General features: G+C 47.0%; 1 protein-coding gene across 1 annotated transcript; it reads left to right on the top strand.

Moving 5' to 3' along the window:
• Window positions 1-12677: 12677 nt before the first annotated feature.
• SOX11 (SRY-box transcription factor 11) lies at window positions 12678-15367 on the top strand. The gene has a single exon (XM_085610750.1). It carries the CDS (start codon window positions 12933-12935, stop codon window positions 14100-14102), a length of 1170 nt encoding a protein of 389 aa, XP_085466876.1. The 5' UTR covers window positions 12678-12932; the 3' UTR covers window positions 14103-15367.
• Window positions 15368-24561: the final 9194 nt, after the last annotated feature.

Here is a 24561-nt window from a genome sequence, read left to right as displayed (position 1 = left end):
TACCCGTAAGCCAATCGGGCAAATGTACAGCCTGTTTCATCCAAAATGATCAATATACAATATTCAAGCCACTATCTTCTCAACTGGAGGGATGTCACTCCGTTGTCACATGTCAACAAGCACCATGGTATAGAAAATGTACGGGCTTATTTACATTCCCCTTGCGCTGCTGGTGCATCAGTTTTAATATGAGTAAAAGTGACATACCTACCAGTGGCACAAGGTCCTTGTAAATAAGCTCCATAATTTACAAAATAGTAAATAATATAATAGTATAATACACCAAATATACCGTGGTGCGAGAATCACCATCATGCACGAAACCCTTTCTCAGACACTCATTCCCACACCCTTAACAGGAGACACACAAGAGAGTGTACCAATACACACCACCATGCATGTTTTTCCAAAAGAAAAGAAGGGGGGAGAGAGCATCACTCTAATGTTCCGAAAGAGGAAGAAGGATGGGGCGAGAACGTCACTCTAATATCATGTTTCACTAGGCGCATTAGTATTAAGGTGGCAAGAGGTATAAAACACCAGTATCATGCTAGCATCCTTGACACCAGACAACATCACAGATACCAGTACCCAGATGTCATTAAACACACTAAAGTTATGTCAGCAATGCTACCATATGAGGTTTTGGCACACTAAAAATGAAATTATATTTACTGCTGTATGGAAACATATGAAAAATCATTTTGAACCATAACACACCTGTGGTGGTTCACAAACAGACAGTGTCTGTAAGCAACGAGTGCACATAAATTATACGCTGATGTTCTCAACATCCACTAAAACAGGTGTGATTATTGTGCAGCTGTTACATGCTGGACCGCTAGCAGCTTCCTGGCCCAGAACTTGATTGAGGTTTTCTAAATTCATGCAAATGAAAACCACAGTTGAGTTTAGCATTGTGTGTAAACTTAAAGACATCAAAATGCAAGTCAGAAAAATTCCATGATTCGTGGGACCAAAATCCAAGACCTTTATAAAAGATTGAAATCTCATGTTCTTTAAGGGCATGATTAGACAAATTGATTAACAAATTAACATCATTAGTGACAGGCGAAATGTATGTGTCAGTGGGTACCTTAGTGACTGCCATTATATGTTCAGTTTCTTCTTCTGTTTGCGAGTGAGTGTCTCTCTTGTACACTGGTGTTGCTTCACCTCGATTTCCCCTTTTCCTGTTGTTGCTATTCTACCTCACTGGTGCTTTACATGGGGCTGGGAAGAGCAATACTCTTAATATATGACGGCAGTAAGGTGGAATGCTCTGATCAGTGGTTTACTTTAAACATAATGTTTACACTGGTGTTGCTTCACTTTGTTTCTTTCTTTTCCTACCAATGTTATTCCCCTTCCACTGGTTCTTAACATGGAACTAGGAATAGCAATACCTTTTTTTCATGGTGACTTTACTTTATATTTTAGAGGCTTACGAATAACCGAAAAATTAGGTAGTGATGTTGTGCACTAGAATTGGCTACCTTTGCTGAGTCACTTTTTGATGGTAAGATTATGGCATTAATCCGTGTTTTAATATTTTTTAAACAACAGGCTCTGGCACCTTACATATGTCTTTATTTATTTCTTTGTAGATTAATAAAAATTATTGTAAAGAGGACAGTACAGAGAATATTTAAAATGTTCTTGTTTTGTGGCCGGTGTACGCTATATACTTAGTAAGTTAAAATTGTTATAAATAGTAAAAGATTGTGGGGACTAAAAGACACAATGTGGGCAGAATAAAATGCAAGTGTTCTGTCCTCCGCTGGTCAGGCAGGCGGGGCTCTAAAAATGTGTGTAGAAGTTAGTCTGAGACAAAATGGAAGGATTATATGGCTCCAGAGGTAGCCTTCCAAAGTGGTAACAATTCTTTTAACTGTTCTGTGTTCCAAAAACGAATAGAGAGAATCTCTACAGTTCATGTGATATGGCAAAGAGAGAGGCTGTTTGATACCAGGGGTTGACTCTTGTGCTTGTAGCAGTCATTTACTCGTAATAAAAATGTTGTTGCCCTGCAGGAGACCTGGATGTTGTGACCATTTAAGAGCGCTAAACTAGCAACAACCAGCGTGCCAATACTGATACTAAGGGGCCGATTGCGATCTCGGTCGGAAGGGCACCGAATCGGGTTCGGCCGTAGCGGATCCGATTCCGATATTTCTTTTCCGACTGATCTGTGCACGGGTCCGGACGATGAAGTACGATGCGAAGATGCGCGAATTCTCCGACCGACTCATTCCCGGCTCCAACCTGAACCGTCCGACTTGGTCGCACACAAACTGACGCGTGCAATGGAGACGATTCTCGACCAAACGAGTACGATGCTCGAATTGGACATCTCGACCGAGTCAGAGTGTCCGGCTTGCAAATGCTCCCGGAGTCGGACTTCGGGGGTCCGCGTCGGACCCCCCGACACCCGCAGCTGTACGACTCGCACACAGGGGGAGACCCATGGCTCTCCCCCACACAGGCATGTATGGCGCAGATGGCACCAACGCGTACCCACTGTAGGGGGCGCACTTGTTCGAGACGTACCCATTCAGTCAATGGGAGCGCATGTACACGTCGTACAACTGGCTCCCATTGACTTCTATGGGAGTCAGACCGAACCGAGTCCGACAGCATACGTGCGCATCGTACTCGCTCGGTCAGACTGTAGGGGTCCGGCTCGGTCGGAAAACACTCCGGAGTGCTTTCCGACCTGGATTGTAATCGGCACCTAAATTGTAAAAATGACTTGATTCAACCACACGTGACACTCAATGTGATAAGAAAAGAGTTGATTTATTTCATTGTTTTTAGAAAAAATTTGAAAAAGAAAAGTATAACATCGTTTTTTAGTAAATGATCCTGTGACAGATTAATCTATTTCATATATTCATGGTCCACAACATTTTTTTAAAAAGCAAACCTGATAGCCAAATCATCAATAGTCTGCGCGTGTAATTCAGACACTATTTGGATGAGAATCAAAAACCAATTTGTGAGTTCAGGTTCCACTCACAGTTAAAAAAGTAATAACAAACACAAAATTATACTCAAACAAAAGACATAAACAAACAATACTTGTGATGTTGGTCAGTTTTTTTACAAATATTTGAGGGGAAAAAATCCTTTTTGACAACACACAGGAAGGTTGAGACCAAACAGTGTAATATTCAGTGTAACTCAACGAAATCAGTCAGTTGCTATTGGTTTTAAATCAAACTCTTGATTTACAAAAACTGGGTAAACTGATAAAGATTTTCATGTACACGTATTTGGTCAGTAACTAGGTCTATGCATTTCGAACCCCTATATTCATTATGGGGGGGTTCTCTTCAGGACCTGGAACCAAAACAAAGCTCAATAGAGATTAGCCAATCTCTAATCCAGAAATGGATATCATAGTTATTCCATTTTGGAGATGAAATTAATCACAATATGAGAGTTTAACTCTGTCCAGGAACAGGAACATGGATAGAAGGACCGGTTTTGAGGCACTTGATTAATTTTATGTTCATGTGATGAGAGCAAATTCAAAGAATTAACTCTTCATGGCGAGCTCCGGGCAATGGCGACCGTCTTCATACATCCGGTGAAGGCTCCATCACAGCGACATGGTAAGATATGATCTGGGCGGTACTCATGGTGGTCAAAGCCATTTCCATCTTAGATGAATAACGGCTGGACAGATGCATAAAAAGTGTAATACACTCTCCTCGACAGAGACACAGAGTCAGCAATAAGGGTTCAACCAAACATGTTTCCAGACTGGGATCTGATCTTCTGAAGGATAAGGTCCCATGCGGTTTAAAAGAAGAGAGTGTTGGATGGTCTGTGAAATATAGTTTGTAAGGTAGGTTTGTGGACTCCAGTTGGTGTAGATATGTAGGAATGACCAGCCATGACTTTTGCGACCCATCTCTGCTTTATCAAGTGAAGCAGAGTGTAATTTGTCTGCCTTGTTGGTGATTCTGTTAGAGTCCCACAATTACATACGATGTTGAATCAGTTCTCATTCGTAACGATCTCTGTAATGAGCAATGGACTAGTAGTCTCACTACTGTATAAACAATGTCTATGGGGTATGATTTTTTTGTCTCTTTGTGTGTAGAAGTTTGCTTTTTTTGGTTAACCTCTGTATATGTGATAAATGCATTTATTATTATATGTATTATGTTAGTTACATATTGTCTGTTAGGGTTTGATTAAATTCCTTGCTTTTGATTGATTTGTTTCTATGTCTGTAGAGTTTGTCAATTGTATTTCGGGCTACATTAGTCTCTGATCTGTTATATATTGTAAAACATTTTCTGTGAGTATGTATTTTTTGTGCATGTGTAATGTTTTAGTAATGCATTGGAATGACTTTAATGTTTTTATTCCCTGCTTTTAAAAGAATTATGGGGGATGCTCTAGAATGGTGTTTTGTTTAATGGACTGTCACTTTGTGGGTGCATTTATTTTGTGTGTTTTTTGGAATGTTTGCAGCCCTGAAGAAGCATTGTACTGGGAAAACATGTTGGCTTCAGTTTTTCTGTTTGTGTGTGAAGCAAAACACGAATAAAAGAAACACGAATAAAAGAACATACACTAGCCGAGGATCGTGTTGTCTTGATTATATTGATCTATATTGTTACCTTGCTCATACACAAGGTTTTTGTTGCCTCTAAAATATTTGTAACTATTTTCAATGCCTACAATTGCAGGCTAGGACCGTGTAGCACTAAAAATACATGTCACTATTCCCTAGTGCACCAAACAGGATTCGGTTGTAGGTCTGTCCAGCGCCTTGAGACACTCACAGGTGATTTGCAGCGCTATGTAAATTCTGATGGATTAACCGTCTGCTTACATACAAATACATCTGCAGTGATCATGTTAACAAAGTGAGATTTCATAACACAAAATATAGCATTTGGCACTGGTAAGTTTAACCTAATTTTCATTTCAGGTGTGTGTATTGTATTTATCAACATGAAGGTGACAGGCCAACAGAATAGTTGTAGAATGTTTTGTTCATTTTCAGCCAGTTCTCTGGCCTGGTCCCCACTGTGTTCAGATCTTACTTCCCATACTTGTTGTATGGAGTTCAGCCACTGGATGAGCTGTGAAATACTTTGTATGAGGCTATCATTGAAGCCCCATCTCCAGCACAACCCAGCACACATCAGTTAATCAACTCTCCCTACACTCTCAAGTTTCTGCCGTTGTATCCTCAGCCTTCCTCTCCCTCAGGACAATTCGTAAAGTCTCACGATTCTTTTCCACTGACGCGCTTAAGCTAATACTTCTGGCCATGGTAATATCTCGCCTAGATTACGGCAATGCCCTTTTCCACGGCATGCCAGAATACCTCATGAGGCGTCTTCAATTGGTCCAAAACCAAGCCGCTCGGCTGGTTTTTAATTTACCAAAATCACACCACGTTACTCCCCTCCTGGTCTCCCTGCACTGGCTCCCTGTCCGGCAGCGCACCTTATTCAAGCTTGCATGTACCATCTTCAAAGCCCGGACAGGCTCTGCCCCTTCTTTTATTAACACAGCCATTCAAGACTATATTCCATCGAGAGAACTCCGCTCTTCCTCCCATCATCTCCTCGTGGTCTCTCGTTTCAAACGGAAGAAGTGGGGGGGCTCCAAATTTTCGACCACGGCTCCAGCTTTTTGGAACTCCCTTCCAATCTACTTGAGAACCTGCTCCCAGTACCCTCTGTTCCGTAGGGGCCTCAAGACCTTTCTCTTTACCCAAGCCTTTCCCTCTTGAACGATCACTTTCCCTCACTTTCCTGCCCCCTGAGTAGTAGTAGTCATCTAGCGCCAAGAAACCGCTTGGTGTATGAGCGCTCTATAAAACCCTTAAACTCAAACTCAAACTCAAACTCAATCAGTTAGAGAAGTGTGCATATCCTAGAAGCTACAGCAGCCCATGCTTCGAAACCTGATGGTGGTTTGGCTAAAGCCCTTTTAGCCCGATGGCACTGCACACCTGCTTATATGGGTAGCTGGGCTGACCATATAGGTGCTCAAATAATGTTATTGACCTGGGTAACCCACTTCCTAACCACATGCCCTAATTCCACATGTATAATAGTAGACAGAAATCAAGGTAAACATGTCTCAGCTACCATCCCAAATAAATAAAATGTCACAACTATGACCGGGAAAGAATCTAATTCCTATCCGCTGGTTGGAGGCAAGCACATCTGAGACAGTGCTGCATGATTAAGAGACCACGCAGCCCCATTGCTTAATTTGAGTCAGTGGTTTTGCGGTGCTTAGCATGGGTACTCGTTAGACCTGGCATCTTTTGGCATGTTTCCCATGTCTTTTTGCTTTCTGAACTCCTGGTTTTGACTCTGTTTTTGCTGGCTTAATATCTCTGTGCACTTTCTCACAACTGTTCAGTGTTAAAGTGCAAGTGCTCCTATTGTAAATTGTATTGTGGAATGGTGTTTCCATAATTGGCATATTTGATTTACTGGCAAGTCCCTAGTAAAGTGCACTGAGAGTGCCAGGGCCTGTAAATCAAATGCTGCCAGTGGGCCTGCAGAACTGATTGTGCCAACCACACAAGCAGCCTTTCAAAGGGTTCTCAGACCTGCCACTGCAATGTCTGCGCACAGTTTTTACTGCCATGTCGACTTGGCAAGTGCACCCACTTGCCAAGTCCTAACTTTCCCTTTTATTACATGTGAGTCACCCCTAAGGTAGACCCAGGGTACCCCTGTGGGCAGGGTGCTGTGTATGTGAAAGGTAGGACATGTTCTGGTGTGTGTGGCATGTCCTGGCAGTGAATTACTGTGTGTTTCATTTTTTCACTATTAAAAGACTTTCTGTCCCATAGGATAGAATGGGATTTTACTTATAACATTTTATGGGTATATCTTCCCACTGGGACATGATAGGGAAATGGAGTTTAGTATTCCTGAACTCAGAATATAAAAATGCATCCTTTGGTAAAGATTACTTTTAGGTTCTGTGTTTGAAAATACCCCTTTTAGAAAGTAGGTATTTCCTTGCTTAGCCATCCTGTGTGCCTCCGCTGGGTTGTGGATTGGATTGTCTGGCTTTGGAGTGATAGGGACTGGGGATGTGCATTCTCTTCAGACAGCCACTAGGGAGGTCGAGGTGTGTCCTGCCTTTCCTGAATGAGTCAGGGCTGAGCTGAATAGAACTGGGATGAAATTAGAGTAGTAGCAGGAGATTTCCTTGCAGCAGAATGAGCCTGGTCTGCCTTGCACAATGCTGTCTCCACCTCCTGTCAGGAACCTGAGCCAAAGAGGACCAAACTTATTTTGACTGAGCTCAGGCACTCTGCCCAAGAGAACACAGGGAAACTGAGTATAAATATTGGGGCCCAGAACTCTAGATCTCGCTTGGATCAAGGAACCTGCCAAGAAGAAGATCTGGTAGAACTGCCAGGAGGAGTACTGCCCCTTTGTTGTGTTAGCCTGCAGTCACTGCTTCTACCTTGGGCAGTGAAAAACTGGACTGAACTTTCTTAACTTGTTGCTGAGTATCTCCAAGGGCCTGAAATAGAGCTTGCCTTCTGTTCACAAAGTCTAAAGGACAGCAATAACTTCATTTACCTCTGGGTACTGCCTCTGGAACCATGGGTTTCTGTTGCTACAGAGCGGAAAAGCAGCCGTCACCGACACTGCTGCTGGCTCCATGTCCTGAGGGCACCACCACACTTCGCTCCGCTACTCTGGTCTCATCGATGATAATGACCACCGCCGCCACCAAGCCGGTGCTTGCACCGATGAGCTGTGGGCACCGCACTCTGCACCGCCTTGCTTCACTCTGCCGTCCTGGTCTCACCAACCTCCTCACTGCCCGCTGACCTCAACACCCGTGTCCGCACCATTGATTGGGGACACCGCTCGTAAGTCACACAATGCACTGCCCCATCCCACACCTCAGTCTGGGCTGACCAATGCCAGCTCCCATCAACCGGTACTGCCGCTTCCACCATTACCTGTCAGCAGTGCAACGAGCTCCACCCGCTTCGCACTGCAGCCCTGGTCTCACTGATGCTACTGGATGACTGTCACTGAGCCGCTGCGTGCACTGTGACTTGAGCGCACCGCACACTGCACCGCTACACTTCACATGGCAACCGCGATGCTTGCCATGACCAGCCCGCATCAATGTGCTCGGCTGCAACCTTAGGTACTGTTTACGAGTCTGTTGACATTAATGCCAGTTTGCACCGATGCGGTCAGCAGGAACTGTTGGATTCTATTGTTTTCAGCACTGCAGTAGCCCCAGACGGAGCTACGGGCTTTATGGAACTGTATTTTAAAGTAATTCTTGCAAAGTGCATATTTTTGATTGGTGCATGTTGGTCTTTTATCATTTTAGTCTTGTTTGCACGGATACATATTGGTTATTTTTCTAAAACTGGAGTGGTGTCCATTTGTAATGTTTTCACTGTATTACTGTGTGTTATACGCAAATGCTTTACACATTGCATCTGAGATAAGCCTGACTGCTCGTGCCAAGCTGCCAAGGGGATGAGCAGTGGTTATTTTAGAAGTGTATCCCCCTTACTCTGACTAGAAGGAAGGGTCCCTATTTGGACAAAGGTGCAAACCATTGCCAATTAGAGACCCCCATTTCTAACAGTACTTAATTGTTAACAGCAGCGCTAGTGACAGTCTGCCAAAAGGTGATGCTGACTGGCTAATTTAGAGATGGTGCAGACACGGGTGTTGAGGTCAGCGGGCAGTGAGGAGGTTGGTGACCACAACAACAGTTAATTATTCATTCAATCTACATTAACAATGGCTACTACAGCCGCCCAAGCCATTCTTTTAGCTTTGGCGGCCTGTAATATTCTGAATTGTCCCACTTGTAGGAGTATGACAGTTGGTAGTTGTTTGGTTACTATCACTTGCAGAATGGCAGCGGCAATGTGTGGTGCAAGCTGCAGTGGCCTCCTCACAAGACCCCTTACACTTACTTTCTTATATATTAAGCCCTGCACAGCCCTTCTGCTCCTCTTATTAACCATTGCCACTGTACAGTGTCTATGCCCTTTTGGCTATGTTCTTTCTCTACAAATACCATGTGCATCCTTATATAACTGTATTATCTTAACTTCACACTCCAGGAAGGAGCAGATAGTGTTGAATGTAGCTCCCCTCTTACCTTTCTGCTCTTCGTCTTGTGAGCCAAAGTAAATGGAAAGAGAATGTGGCAGTCCATAAAAAGATTTATATACATATATAATATGCTGGCCAGCAAGAATGTGAACTGCTGGTAATGTCACTGCATCATGTGCTAATCAGCAGCAAGGATGACCTTTGAATATACTCTCTTAATCAGCGGTGGCTGCTCCTCAATGGCAGAGTAGAGTTGCCACACTGCCTGGCTCAGAGCCAGCAAATGTGTAAAATAAAATGGAATGGTGTGACGCTGGAGGCGGCCGGCGGCTCAAGGTACTTTTTAAAAAAATCTACTATATGTATATTTCTAACACTCCCCATGCAGCACAATCCCTCCCCCGTGCTCCTCAACCTACTCACCACCCTTTATTTGTGGCGCCGCCACTGCTCTTAATCTGCCTCCCATATACTCTTTCTGCTCTCACCACATCGCCCAATCTGCCCACAACAGCCAACGCTCCCTACTGATACTTTGTTGCAGACCTACGAGAAAACATTTAAAATGTCCCAGACGCTGCGATCCTCGGCTCTTCACAGCGCACTCGATGTACTCGCTGTTTCAGACAACCTATTTGGGTTTACCTCCCCGGTTGGGAGCCGGACCTCACATCGGTGCGCTGCGGTTCCCCAGGCACCGCAACACAACGTGGCTGCTCTCAGCTGACTAGCTGACCAGAGAAGCCCCAACCACGGCTCCACCCCACGGTCCCTACTTTGGACCACTTGTGACCTAGAATCACCAACCTCCCCTTTGTAACTGGGACGGAAGTACAACCAGTGAAGATTGAAGCCTTTATTTTGGCTCCACCTTATGGTCTTTATTTCAGACCCCTCATCTGTTTGGTCAAATACTCACTCTCATTAACCAGCCGGGACGGAAGTACAACCAGGAGAGACATACACGATCTCTTTCCGTTGCCTTAAGCCCTGAAGAAGTCTTGGGGTACTTCCCCACATGAAACACGTGTTGGCTGGGCAACCCTTCAGGATTAAAAGAAGGACACAACACTCCTGATTGTTCTTCGTCATTTTATTTCATTTCTGTACAATTTAATGTTACATTTGAGAGAATTTATGACATGGAGTACTTACTCTGCAATTGATATTGACATGTGCACAGGCTTGCAGCAATTTTGTGTGACCTCTGGTCTACGTTTTAGGGGTTCAGGGTTAACCCCTACCTGTTGGCACCGTCTCACGTGCACTACAGCTAAAGAACACGCACACTCGTTGCAGGCACCAATTCCTACCCACATACGTTTAAACCCTGCCCCCTTGTTCTTATTTTAGGAAGAGCACCAATGAAAGTGCAGTTGTAAAAGGCACATATTTTAATCAATATGGCTCTGAGGTATGCTCACAAGTACCCTGGCAGAATATTAGATATATTGATAAAGCCAAATGCTGTATTTATCAACTTTCCGGGGTATCACGTATGTGACTTCGATGCACCAGAAGGGTTCCTCTGGTTGTCAGGCTGTAATGGTTTATATAGCGTGTCTAATAGCATTAAGCTCGGCCCCAAAGCAAGAACCAGTGCGTGTTTTGATCCGCGTCAGTCTATTGGATTGGCAATGCGTGTGCCAGTGACTCTGCATGTCTGGTGGCACGGCATTGAATTTCAAATGGCTGCATCAGTGGCACACGCACTACAGAAAGGATTTGCCGGGCGCTGTTCTTGTGATGTGTTTGAATGGCTTGTCATGGAGCGTGTAGAATTATTAAATAAAAAGTCAGGAAGCACAAATCGCACTAATCGCGCTGTTTCTTTAAACTCTGCTTGCCTTAAAAAATCTTGGAAAATGTGTCAGATGCATGCCGTGCCCGCGAGCCGTTTCAGTTTCCTCGAAGTAAAGCACAAACATATGCTCACAACGCCCCCTCATGGTTCGCGAACTGCCCTTCGCCAGGCAGCCCGACCGCTGCCGCAGGAACAGGGATCAGAGGTCCAGCCAGAGGACACTTAACCCTCTACCTCCCGGCCGACTGCCGGTTTGCCTTCGCAGAGGATGGAGATACGCTCCTTTGTTTCCTCTGCATGAAGAAGTTCGGACCTTAGTGGCCGGATGCAGGGGGAGTCACCCTTGGGAACTGCTTCTTTTAAAATTAGAAATAAATGAAGCCTGGAAGCGCTTTTCATACGGTGCGTGGAGGTGGTTGTATCCAATGGCCCCCAAGAGTTGAAATACGTCGGTGTAAGAGGTACGTGTCTGTTGCACAAAATCCATTGAACCGTCAATTTGGGATATCAGACGTGCGACACCAGTTTGAGAAACTAGCTCTGTGAGCATTGATTCCACCCTGGTATTTATAGCTCTGTCGCTGTGTCACTCGTGTGAAAAAACCCTATGTGCCTGACAGCGCTCTATACGGCGATGTTATGTACTTATGGAGATCAGTACACATTGGTATTCCAGAGCACCGTCTCTGTTCATTTTCATGGCCATGTCCGGGGTGTCTGCACACTGTATCACCACTAAGACCGGTCCTTCCATCTTAAGCAGACGCCTGTGTGGAAGACAGAAAGGGCTACTGTCTCTCTGCACAGAGGGGCGGCTATGGAAGATACTGACAGCAGGCCTCAGATGTTTTACGAAGGTGTATTTCGGACCTCTTACGGGAGCCCTCATCCCAAGCCACGTACTGGTCTTGATGTCTATCCCTCCCTTAACCGTACTGGGGAAGGCAGCTACTAGCACGGTGATAGACCACCAATGGAATATTGTGTCACTATCGTTGTTACATTGTGTCGGGTAAGAAGCAAGCAACCATGCCCCCCCCCCCCCAGTCGTGCATCACATTGCAACATAAATCACAAGCCGCGTTACAGAAATGCATCCAACGTACGACTGATGCAGTGCGCTCTAAAGGCGACGGTTGAAACAGAGACAGATGTGTGTCTGCCTCCCATGAGTTTCCCTCGGTACCGCCTCGTCCCTCCTGCACTTGCAATGAACGCCGCGCCTCCCCCACAGCTGCGCCCCGCAGTGAGGGGCAACGGCGGCATCTGATGGATGCGGAGGCGGTCGGGTGAGACTCCCCGCCCCACTCCAGGGAGCTCTTCAACCCTAGAGATTGCACGATGTGCCTCTGAAATAAGATGATGCCAGTCCCTTGATACATTGTACACAACGACTTTAGAAAGGGAAGGATGTAGGGGCGTAACGTAGGCCCCTGCTGCGCAGTCGTCCCCGCTCCCCACACACCTTTTGGGGGGCACGTTCAGCCCAAGGCCAATGTGTGGGAGTTTCAGGGGCCCCGCATCCCATTCCTCAGGGGATATTATTTGTATTACACCACTGGAAGGAGGATGACAGACTGACAGAGTGCTGGATAAGGAAGTGCGGGGCTACTGCTCCTGGAATCCAGTGGGCAGACAGAGATTAAAACCGAGCATCTCAAATCAGATTTCCTTCCAGACATCCTATAAAAAAAATCCAGCCAGGGAGGAATATTGAGCAGGAAGGAGGAAACCTGAAGCATTCTCTCTTTTTCATAATTCAAAGCCCCGCAGCCGCGCCCCCTGTGCGCTTAGACCCAATAGCATCCTCGGGGTGTGCCCGGGCAGCGGAGCCGGCCGGCGAAGGTGGAGCCCCGGGCCTCGGATTGGCTGCCGGGCAGTGATGTAATCCCAAATAAGACCCTAATAACGAGTTCACCGACAGCCGGCAACTTTTCCTTTAAGCAGCCCAAGAGCTGACAGATTCGTGTTTCAGAGAAGTGTCTGAGCTGCATGTAACCGCGTGAGTCAGGACAGGCAGCATGGTGCAGCAGGAGCAAAGCACCGAGCCCGAGAGGCACCCGCCGCAGGAGGCGCTCGACACCGAGGAGGGCGAGTTCATGGCCTGCAGCCCGGCCGCGCTAGACGAGAGTGACCCGGACTGGTGCAAGACGGCCACGGGACACATCAAGCGGCCCATGAACGCCTTTATGGTGTGGTCAAAGATCGAGCGCAGAAAGATCATGGAGCAGTCCCCGGACATGCACAACGCCGAGATCTCCAAGCGCCTGGGTAAGCGCTGGAAGATGCTAAAGGACAGCGAGAAGGTCCCCTTCATCCGGGAGGCGGAACGGTTACGGCTCAAGCACATGGCCGACTACCCCGACTACAAGTACCGGCCGCGCAAGAAGCCCAAGCTGGACCCCGCGCTCAAGCAGAGCCCCGGCTTGTCTCCAGAGAAGAGCCCAGGCTCCGCCGGCATGTCCGGCGCCAAGGGCGGCAAGAGCTCGGGCAAGAAGCTCAGCAGCAGCGCGGGGGCAGCTGCCAGCAGCATCAGTAAGATGAAACCCTGCAAGCCCTGCGTGAAGCTGGAGAGCCCCGGCACTGACTACAGTGAGGACTTCGGCTTCAGCCGCAAAGCCATGAAGTGCGTGTTCATGGATGAGGAGGACGATGAGGAGGAGGAAGACGAGGAGGAAGAGGACGAGCTGTTGCTGAGGATCAAACAGGAGGAGGAAGAGGAGCCGATCCGGCCGTATAGCGCGGCCAAAGTGCCGGCCAGCCCCACTCTCAGCTCGACGGCCGAGTCCCCCGAGGCGGCCAGTCTGTACGAGGAGGTGCGACTCTCAGGTCCCGGGGGCCGTCTCTACTACAGTTTCAAGAACATCACGAAGCAGAGTCCGACGCTCTCCACCTTCTCTGTGGCCTCAGCCCGGCCCCTGGGCAGCGTGTGCTACCCGGACGCCAAGACCGACGAGCTGATGTTCGACCTGAGCCTCAACTTCTCGCAGCACCCGCAGGTGTCCGAGCTGGGGCTCTCCTCCTCAGGAAACCTCTCGCTCTCTTTGGTGGACAAGGACCTGGACTCTTGCAGCGAGGGCAGCCTGGGCTCGCACTTTGACTTCCCGGACTACTGCACGCCCGAACTAAGCGAAATGATCGCAGGGGACTGGTTAGAGGCCAATTTCTCAGACCTGGTCTTCACATACTGACACAGGACTCTAGGGGGGCGCTGTAGTCGCATTGTGCACACATGAGGCCGTCTGTCTCCGCCGGTCCAAGGTCGGACCTGCGAGGGACCTACTGGGAGCAGTCCCAGAGCCCTAGGCGAGCGGGAGCCGCAGGAAGAGCATCTCTAGCCAAGGCGCTAACTAAAGGCCTGGCCGCCTGGAACACGCTCTGAAGAAATGGTTATAATTATTATTAATAATATTATTTTTGGCAGCACAACTGTTGCTTAAGGGGGTTGAAGGATTTTGTATTTTCCTACCGGATCTGAGCAGAAGTGGCTACGAGTGGTTACTTCTGCAACATTTGTGTGTTTTTTAGAGGGAGAACTTTCTCTTCTATGCATTTTATTCTCAAGGAGCTGCAGGGAGCTGGCATTGCAAAAAAAATCTAAATACTTGTATCCTGGGACACTTGCTACATAAACTGTGAACCGAATACTACAGAGCAGGAATTACTTTAGCGATCAAAAAATGTATGTTTTTTCAAATGTGATTTCTACTTGCCAACTTTATTTTGTTACCTGTTCCCATATACCTCCTTTAACACCAGACAACCTAGACCTCAGTACAGATAAAGGGTGTTGACGCATTTTGATACATGACAGACCTCAAATCTTTTTTAAAAATTAACATATTTTCAGGCGTATTTTTGTACAGTTTAAAGGGAACATTCCTTTTGTTTTTTTTTCTTCTCCTTTTTCAATAAGACTTTCTGGCACTTCTTCCTTCCCTTTTTACTCTGTTTTAGCATGCAAATGTGTCGGTGCGTTGTGTCCTGGTTTCAAAAATGAGGATTGGCATTTTAAAAACAGTGCATCTAAAATGCCTAGTGGTTTCAAAAACACTTTTTTGTACAGCTATAGCTGAGATATGTCCAATATTTGTAGTTAAAAGATTTATGGAAAATGGTGACATAGACCTCCGAGCTGTTAGATTGCAGATTGTATATGTCCTGTATAATAGTAGGAATGAATGTACAACTTATGCTGTGACATGCGGATGGGCCCCAGGTTGAACAGAGGACACGAGGATTGAGATTCGTTGTCATTGTCATAAAGGGCACATAGTTACACTTTCACATTGTGTGCAATGTTTTTTCAAACTGTATGGTCCATCTGCATATTTGTTGCACATATTGAGCAAAACAGACTCCTGCACTGTCTATCTTCATCATTGCCTGTTTACTTTTCTGCTGGAAGTCTGTACCCTGGCAAATTTAAAATAAATCAGCTGGAACTGATGGAAAACGCTCTTCAACCCTGGTCGTTTGTACTGCTGGTGTACACTCAATGTCTGGTCGTATCTTGTATATGTGTTGAGTTCTTGCGAGGGCATCAATTCCGGAGCCAGAAATAGGACTGTCTTCATTTATTAAGTCTTTTACAAATGTGTTTAGTTTTAAAAATAACTGAACCTCAATTAGGTGTTTTTCAATTTTTTATCTGAATCCTTATGTTATAGAATGGAATAAAACGCTGTGTGTGTCCTGTGCAGGGGCTAGGTTCAGCTTTGAAGCCCCACAGACGTATATGACTGTGCTCTACAGCGCCTCCTGGCTTTCCATGGAGATGTGGTGGTGGTGCACATCCAGAAGTGCAAGAAGACCCGTGGGCTCTCTGGGGATGTCGTGGTCCTGCTCCGTAGCGCCCCCTAAGCGTTCACGGGCCACGTGTTCGTATTGCAGTGTCAGGATATGGGTATGAAGAGCAGCACAAGTCGCGTTTCGTGCTTGGTTTAATCCCCGGCGCTGGTTCACCCTGTGGTTCTGAATGCAGCACAACTAAAGAAACAGCGGTGTGTGTGTGTGGGGGGGGGGGGGGGGAGAGAGGGGTGCTATCACGTTTTAAGAGCTGAAAGAGTTTAGTGTTTTCTAGACTGACACTTCCAACCACCGGCTTCAGAGGAGTGAGAATAGATAAGGGGAGGGGGTGGCATAATTGTCAGAGTTGCCACTTAGTCTCCCGAGTGTGTAACTGGTGTTTATGTAAAGCGCTTCAGTACCTTCGGGTCGAGTTAGCCGCTATATAAAACTGCAAACCATGTGTTGTCAGCAAGGCGAGCTCTTCCTTCATCTTCTTGAGGTTCCGTGGCGAATCAGAGCTCCCCATCTGCACGAGGCCGCGGACAAGCAGTGTGGAGGTGGTGGGACAGAGGCCTGGGGTGACGCAGAGACCGGCTGATAATACAGAACTCTTTCTGAAAAGAGCGCACGCGGGGCGCTGTGAAGTTCTGCTTGGTAACCATCTCTCATTGAAACCCCCTTTCGGGTGCGGGGCGGGGCTTAGGCCTGCCCCAGGTTGCAGCTGGATATGAATGGTGCTGTTGCATCTGAAAAGCTGACTCAGGCCTCTCTTCAGATGCTAATTTTCTTGGTCTTCACCCTCCCGCCTACTGCGAGTGGGGCCGAGGGGGGGTGCTCTCCAGTCAGATAATGAGCCCAGGTCACTCAGCACTGGGAAGGTTTGGCTTAGGTCAATAAACAAGGTGGGGGCAGGGGGTTGCCGAGGGGATAATTGCCTTCTATTTACCACACTAAGGGCTGCCAGCCCAGCCTCCTGCTCCCGGCGTGATGCTTCGCAGGCACGGCTTTAGGCGAGATCAGGTATCACCCCGGCAGCCACTCTGCTGCTAGCCGGAGACGTCCCCAGCACAACTTCCTGTGCAAAGCCGAGCAGGCGAGAAGGATTGATTGCACGCCTTTGAAACTGGCTGGAAGAGCATGCTGGCCCAGGCATCCAATACCCGGGAGTGCAGAGAGGCTGCAGCTCTCAGCCCAAGGGCGCCCGGCAGGCCATTGCTCATGCACACGTCTCCCGCAGGATTTGTGCATTGAAGCCATACACAGCCTCATAAAGCGCACAAGTGAACGCCTTCGGTGGCCACTCGTGGCCTACCCAAGTAAATCATTGAAAGCTCCTTTACATATCTGATACATGATGTAATATCGCCCTGTCTACTGGCACATGCATAGCTTATGGTAATTGTTTCTATACTTGGTATTTGTCAGTTGTCCACCACAACCTTCTATATTTACAGATTATTAACGATCATGTAAGTGAATTAGTGCTATAAGAACCGGGTCATGAATCTCATACATCAGTGAATTTCTGTTTATGGGAGGTAGAGGAGTCTAAACACGTGGGGAAGTGTCTGCTAAAGTCCTGACAACACTATTGTGTGATTGTGCTGCTGTAAAAGAGATCTTGTGTGTGGGAAGAAGATATACTTCATCGCACATGATTACTGATAATCATGTATATTTCACTAGTGATGTCCTGCAGATGGCATGTCTCTCGCGGAAATGAAACGTGAATGGAAACAGATCTTGAGTGCTCCTCTTTAGCAGTGTGACAAAGTGCACACATTTCTCCAAGTGCGGGTGTTTCACGGAAGGATGTGCTGGTCGTGCCCTCGCCCTGAGACAATGTTTGCATTCTCACTGATCAATGCAATAGTTTTGGTTCTCTTTTCTATGCATCTCTCTTTCATTCTCCCCCTTCGTTCTCTTTCATCCTTGTGTATTTTTTGCATCTCTCCCCCCTCCATGTCCAATTCCTCGCATGTGTGACGCTTTCCACATACATGCACAGTCAGAAAAGCGTGGCATTTGATTACAAACCTGCCCAGGGCAAACAGGCCTCACGTTGTGTACATCACGCGTCCACCATCAATACCTATGACCCAAACATGGCGATCCTGAGGGAATTCATTTCGATGTGTGTGAAACACACCCCATCAGATGGTTTCGGGTAAATGTGGCTGCAGTGGCAGGCAGTGTAATACCACATGCACAGTCACAGCTAACTATGGCGCCTCCACAGCTATGATAAATGTGATAGTGTGCTGAAACATACTGCCCCCCATGGGATATGTCTAGTGAGAAGAGCGTGGGGGCAGGCCTGGACCCTACTTCCTGTGGCGACCTCTTGCCCTGCAGAACTGCTGCTGAGCTGCGGGCGTGCAGGAGGTCTGAGTCCCAGGGGAGTTGTTCCATGGAGGCAAAGGCCGGTAGCTGTTTGCGCATGCGGAAAAGGATGTACCACTGGAAGACATTGGGAGGTGAGATTGTTAATAGCATCCTCGAGCTCTTGACCCCTCCGTACCCGGTAGAACCCTCTCCTAGGTAAGAAGTAAGCACAAGGTCTCTTACGCAGCAGGTAAGAGGGACGAGCAGGAATCACAGCTTCCGTTGCTGTATAAATCCCCACACCGCGGCACTAACGTGCACATTCCATACTCGGCGGTTTGGTAAGTGCTTTCCCGTCTCTAAGCATCCGTCTGAATTCGTCTTTCTATGAAATCCTGGAGAGTTTCCACGGAGAGAGCGGGAAAGGAGGGTGACTGCTCTGCTCGGATGATGCAGGCGGCTTCATCGTGTGCTGGCTTGTGCATCCCGCATTTCTTTCTTTTCTGGGGGTTTTGCAGTCATTATTTTGCGCCGCTTGATCTGTAATAGAACCGACAGACGTCGACCAGCAGAAACAGGTGCACACATGCGCGTCAGCAGGAATGCGAGGCACTGAATCTGGGGCGTAGTTCATTACATAATCATTTCTTTAACCCCGCCCATACCAGTGCAGCACAAGGCACCCCCGAAACCCAACGGATGCCAATCAACACCCTTGACCAGAAAGAAGAACCACTCTCCATTTTAAATAACAAGACTATTTGAGCCCAAAAGTGCTTGTGTAACGTGAAAGAGGCCAGCTGTGGCCACCCCTGACTGTCAAATGCATTTCACGCTTGGCAAGAATCTCAATAAACAGGCTCCTTGTCCTAGTACTCGAGAGCTATACATGCCTCACTATACTGTATGTATGCATGGTACATAGGGCTGCTGGGACTCTTGCTTTAATGTTTTCTGGACAGCATGTATGACGATTCTGCATTGGTTACTCACCCTCTACTGAAGTCAGCTTCGGAACATTCCAGAAAGAGAGGCACTTTCAAGTAAGCGGCAAGTGCTTGCTCCCAGAGACGTTTTAATGCATGGGCAAAGTGGGCTCTGGCCCAGGGCCCCAGCCTTTCAGGGGGCCCCCTGACAGTCAGCTCCATTCTCCAGAGTTTTGCCCTAATGACCTTGAATATTTCCTAAACAGTTTGTTTTAAATTCTGTTTTCCTTTCATTTATTTCTTATGTACCTGATGTGTGAGAGTCTAGTACAGCCATTTTGCAGAGAAATTTTGTGTTTATGTTTCATGCAATATACATAAAAAAACGTTTATTTTAGAGCAAAACAAGGCCTAACATATAAGAAATGGGAGGGCGACACAGAGATTATTTGCAGTAATATTGGTGAGCTGCTGCTGTGTTACAATATTGAAAACACACATAACTATCCCTGAATATTAGATGTAAACACATTCAGGGCCTTATTTATGAGAAGTGATGCATCGCTGTGTGAAAACAGGGATGCGTCACTTCTTAGTGCGCCCTCGTTGCGACATGATGGATGTGTCATATTTACTGTATGACGCATCATGTCGCAAGGAGTTACAGATATGTCAGTATTTCTGACGAATCTGTATGTGCAAAAGTGATGCATTGCTGGGGTGTGTCTGAAAATAGACGCAACTTCAGCAATGTGTCCTTTCACATGGGTCAAGCCCCATGTGAAAGGGCCTGCATCAGTCTTATGCCTGCTGTGTGGCAGGTGTAAGATATTGACGCAATGGCGTCCTAGAAGTGGCGCACTGAGTTCTCATAGATTTCAATGCGCCACTTCTACAAGGCATTTTGCGGGGCAACACCCACCCTGCATACATTATGCCTGGCGCAGGTATAATGCGGTGCAGGGGTTTACAAAGTGAAGCATCTGCCTAGATGCGTCACTTTGTAAATAGGGCGTACCATTGCACATATTTTATGCTGCCGGTGCGTCACAAAAAGTGATGCACCAGCGGCATAAAAGTGAAGCAAAGCCTCATAAATAAGGCGCTTAGCATTTGGACGAGTGTTCCTTTGCACTGTCAGGGACCTTATGAAATGAAACTGTGTATTTAATAAAGCGCGCAGCTACTGAGACTAGAGAGTCCTGGCGCATGACAGTGGGAGGAAAACATGCGTAAAAGACCCATCAGTTATCAAAAAGCCAGGTTTTTAAGTTCTTTCATGAAAGCGAGTAGGTCTGTGGTTAGTCTCAGAGACTCAGGGAGGCAATTCCACAATTTTGGGCCTAGAAAGCCGTAGGATCTGCCTCCAATGCGGGCACTCTATATTTTAGGCATGATGGCCAGGTTGGCATTGGAAGAATTTAGGGGTCTAGCTGTTGTGTAGCGATTAACGCGCTTATTTATGTAGCCGGCTCCTAAGCCATGGAAAGCTTTAAAGAAGATGGTCATCGCTTTGAAGCCAATCCGTTCTTTTATGCGGAGAGACTTAAGAATAGGGGTCATACTAGATCTGGGTTTAGGTCTCAGGATGGCTCTGGCCGCCGCGTATTGTACCACTTGTAGGCCCTGGATAAGGGATTTGGGAAGACAGAGGTACAAGCTGTTGACATAGTCAAGCTTTGATGTCGCCAGAGTCTGCACCACGATCTTTCTGCTCTCAAGCGGTAACAGTGGCAGGAGTTTTTTTTAGCATCCAGAGTATGCCAAAGCAAGTGCCATTTAGATTTTGAATTTGAAAGCACATGGAGAGTGTCTTGTCTATGACAAATCCTACGTTTTTGACTTTCTCCTTTTCAGCGGGCGGGGGCGGCAGATCTTTTGGCCACCAAGCGCTCCAGTCAGGCGTTTATGGATTACCAAAGAAAACAACTTCAGTTTTGTCAGGGTTGCACTGCAGCTGATTGATCTTAAGCCAGTTAAAAACCTTTGTGAGGCAAGACCTAATCATTGCCCCGTCAAAGTCGGTTCCTTTTTCACACGTAAAAATCAGCTGAGTGTCATCAGCATAGGAAACAATTTTGGCGCCCTCTTCCTCTACCAGAAATGCAAGGGGGATAGATATATATTAAAAAGGGTAGGACTGAGAATGGAGCCCTGAGGGACACCTACATTCATGGCCGGAACTGGGGATGAGAAAGGGGGGAGCCAGATGTCCTGAGATCTATTTGCCAAGAAGGATGACATCCATTGTAAAGGCGCCCCCCCCCCCCAGACCGATGTTAGCAAGTCTCTCCGGGAGCCTCTCATGTGGGACCATATCGAAGGACGCCGACGTATCGAGCAGTATCAGAACAGTCTTGCCACCCTGGTCCAGCTTACCCTTGAGAAATTCAGTCACTTCCAGCAGAGCGGACTCCATACTGTAGTTAGCCCTAAAACCGGATTGGGACTCATGAAGGAGCTTCCCATCTTCAATGTGTTTTTGGAAGGCCTTGTTTACATGCTTCTCTTGTACTCTGGAGAGGGTCGGGAGAATGGAGATTGGCCTGTAGTTGGCAGGGTCCGTCTGTTTGGCGTTAGCCTTTTTTATCAGTTGAAGAATCTTAGCATTCTTCCATTATTTCTGCATGTTGCCTGAGGAGAGAGAAGCATTAAAGAGCTGGTTTACTGTGGGGTTTATGGTGGGAGCTAAGAGGTTCAAGATATTCCCTGGACATGGGTCAGTAGGGGAGCCAGACTTAATGCTTTGGAGAGGGGTCAGTGACTCTTCAAGCTGAAACTCGGGGAAAGCTAGTAAAGATGTAGGATCCAAGAGGTGAAATTTGCTATTAGAACTAAGGTAGAAGGTCAGTTCTTCCTCTGAGATGTTAGTGAAGGCTTGTTGGATCATGGAGATCTTTTTGTGGAAGAATTCAACTATTTACTTAGACCATTCTTCAGTGCATGGCCCTTCCTTTGTGACGGCTCTCAGGGCAGTAAAGGATTTAACTATGCTAAAGAGTTCCTTACTCTTATTTTGGGCATTTTCTATCTTGGTTTGAAAGAGGTTTTTCTTGGATGCCTTCACGAGAATGTAATGAGCTTTTAAGGTGTCTTTATACACCTTCCTGTCCTCAGGTAGATAGGATTTACGCCATTTCCGTTCAATTGTTCCACAATTTCTGTTGCGAGATCTAAGGGAATCGTTAAACCATGGAGCTGGTGGGGCTGACCTCTTTGAGGAGCAGCAAACAACCAGTACCACTGCATCAATGTTGGTTCGGAGCCATGAATCTATTGAGAGGGCGTCCGAGTCGGGGCAGCCAGACAGCTCTGGTGAGGAACGACTGAGGGCGTCTGCTAACATGGGGATGGATATTTTATGGAACGTCCTATAATTAGAGACCCTCTGCCCTGTGTTAGCTCAAGGGGCTGTGGCAGAGTTGGGAATGACTAATTTTAATAGGAGGTGGTCAGACCAGGTAATGGGAAGAGGTAGGCTTACTGATATGTCAAAGTTGTGAACTATTTGGTCTAGGGTTTGGTCCTTCTCGTGGGTGGCCAAAGAAACAGATGGAAACATGTTGCAGGCCTGCAGCGCCTCCAACAAGGAAATTGTTTGAGGGTCTTTTCCATTGTCCATATGTATATTGAAATATCCCAGAATGAGGCAGTTGTTGTATTTTAAGGCCAGGGAGGTGGTGGCTATATTATGCGTAGTAATAACATTTCCAATAGCACTGGGAGGTCTGTAAATCAGAAATCCAGCTATGCTATGATGGGGGGATAAGGTACAGCAGAAGCCTAAGCAGTCTAGTTTTTGATTGTAAATTATGGCAACACCTCCCTCCTTCCCATTCGATCGGTCCCTCCTAAGAATGTTATAACCCGTAGGGATGGCCAAGGTGATAGTAGGGTTGGAGGCTTCAGACAGCCAGGTCTTAGTGAGAAATAAAAGATCAGAATGTTAGTCTAAAAGTAGGCCATAAATGTATGGTTCACGCTTTTGTATAGAGCGACAATTTAAAAGGGTGGCCTTTAAGTCCCTATTGCAATATAGTGGAAGAAACTCACCGGAGGGGAACTGGGCAGCATGGCCGGCGCCGAACGCCTCCGGGCGCAGACAGGCTTACCTTCAACGCCAGCGGCGCGCCCGCTGTGCACGTCCCCTTAGCGCGTCCGTTTGCATCGGGAATATATAGGCTAATGCCTATGTTGCAAACTGGATCGCCAACGCAGCTGAGGAAGCGGAAACTGCATAGGCATAAGTGAGGAGCCCGATAGTAGCCCCAGCCCTCCGCACAATCGCCGTATCAGCCGCGGCGGACCAGGACTGGAGGAAAAGCGAGATGCGAATCGAAGCAGCTAAGGAGGTGTAGGCAAGCAGAATCAAGTAAAGTGCAAGTGCGCATAGATATGAGAAATTATTAAAAATCACAGAGTAATTCAGCCAGACATATACAATTTAAAAAGTAATAAAAACCTAGTAGCAGGGCAGAAAACACTAAATCCTACAGCTATCAGCTGCGCGCATCCGTTTGCATCGGGAATATATAGGCTGATGTCTATGATACAAACTGGATCGCTAGCACAGCTGAGGAAGTGGAAATTGCGTGGGCGGAAGTGAGTAGCCCGATAGTAGCCCCAGCCCTCCACACAATCGGCGTATCAGCAGCAGCGGACCAGGACTGGAGGAAAACCGAAATGCGAATCGGAGCAGCTAAGGAGGTGTTGGCAAGCAGAATCAAGTAAAGTGCAAGGGCGCATAGGTAGGAGAAATTGTTAAAAAGCACAGAGTAATTCAGCCACACATATACAATTTAAAAAGTATTAAAAACGTAGTAGCAGGACAGGAAACCCTGAATCCTACACCTGTAAGCTGCACATGTCCATTTACATTGGGAATATATAGGCTAATGCCTATGATGCAAACTGGATCGCTAGCGCAGCTGAGGAAGCGGAAACTGCGTGGGAAACAGGGACTCAAATTAGATCATAAATTCAAAGGTGTCCTGAAGAGGGGCCCCCAAAATATGTTTGGCCCAGGGCCCCCCAAATCCTTAAGATGTCCCTGCTTGCTCCAGGCCCTGAGCCATTCATTTTTAATATTCTCTAATGCATCTCTTCCATCTGTTTGAAATTGCCCTTCACTATGCCGAGGTCCAAGGACAGAGGTAAAACTGCCCCACGGCACGCATGCGCACATATAATGAACGGACTGCACAAACACCTGCCTGTGATTTTCAAGGGGGGTCCTGTTGTTTCATATGAAGGCCAACGCTGATGCACGGATGGTTTGACAACACTACAGCCCTTGTTATGCTCGGATCCGTTCTTCTAGTGTTAAACTACACGAGACAGGCTCCGTTTTAGGAGTTATGGATTTCCTGCCTGTGCACGTGCCTGTGTATCTAGACACACCACGCGGCCCTGGCCATATATAATAAAGACGGGGTGCTTCCTGCAGCACTCTCCCCAGGGAAGCAATTCCTCTGTCTGCTGCCAGTATCTCAGTTCGTAATTGCCAATTTCCTGTGGTGTGCTCCAACGCCATGAAGCCTGGTCCACGCTATATAAACCCACACATTAAAAGAACAAAAAACATCGCCACGTCCTAGCATGACACTGA

The sequence above is a fragment of the Triturus cristatus genome, chromosome 6 (assembly GCF_964204655.1).
Source record: "Triturus cristatus chromosome 6, aTriCri1.1, whole genome shotgun sequence".
In the NCBI taxonomy this organism is placed as follows: Eukaryota; Metazoa; Chordata; class Amphibia; order Caudata; family Salamandridae; genus Triturus; species Triturus cristatus.
Note: the sequence above shows the minus strand (reverse complement) of the source record. Positions and strands in the feature narration are given on the sequence as shown.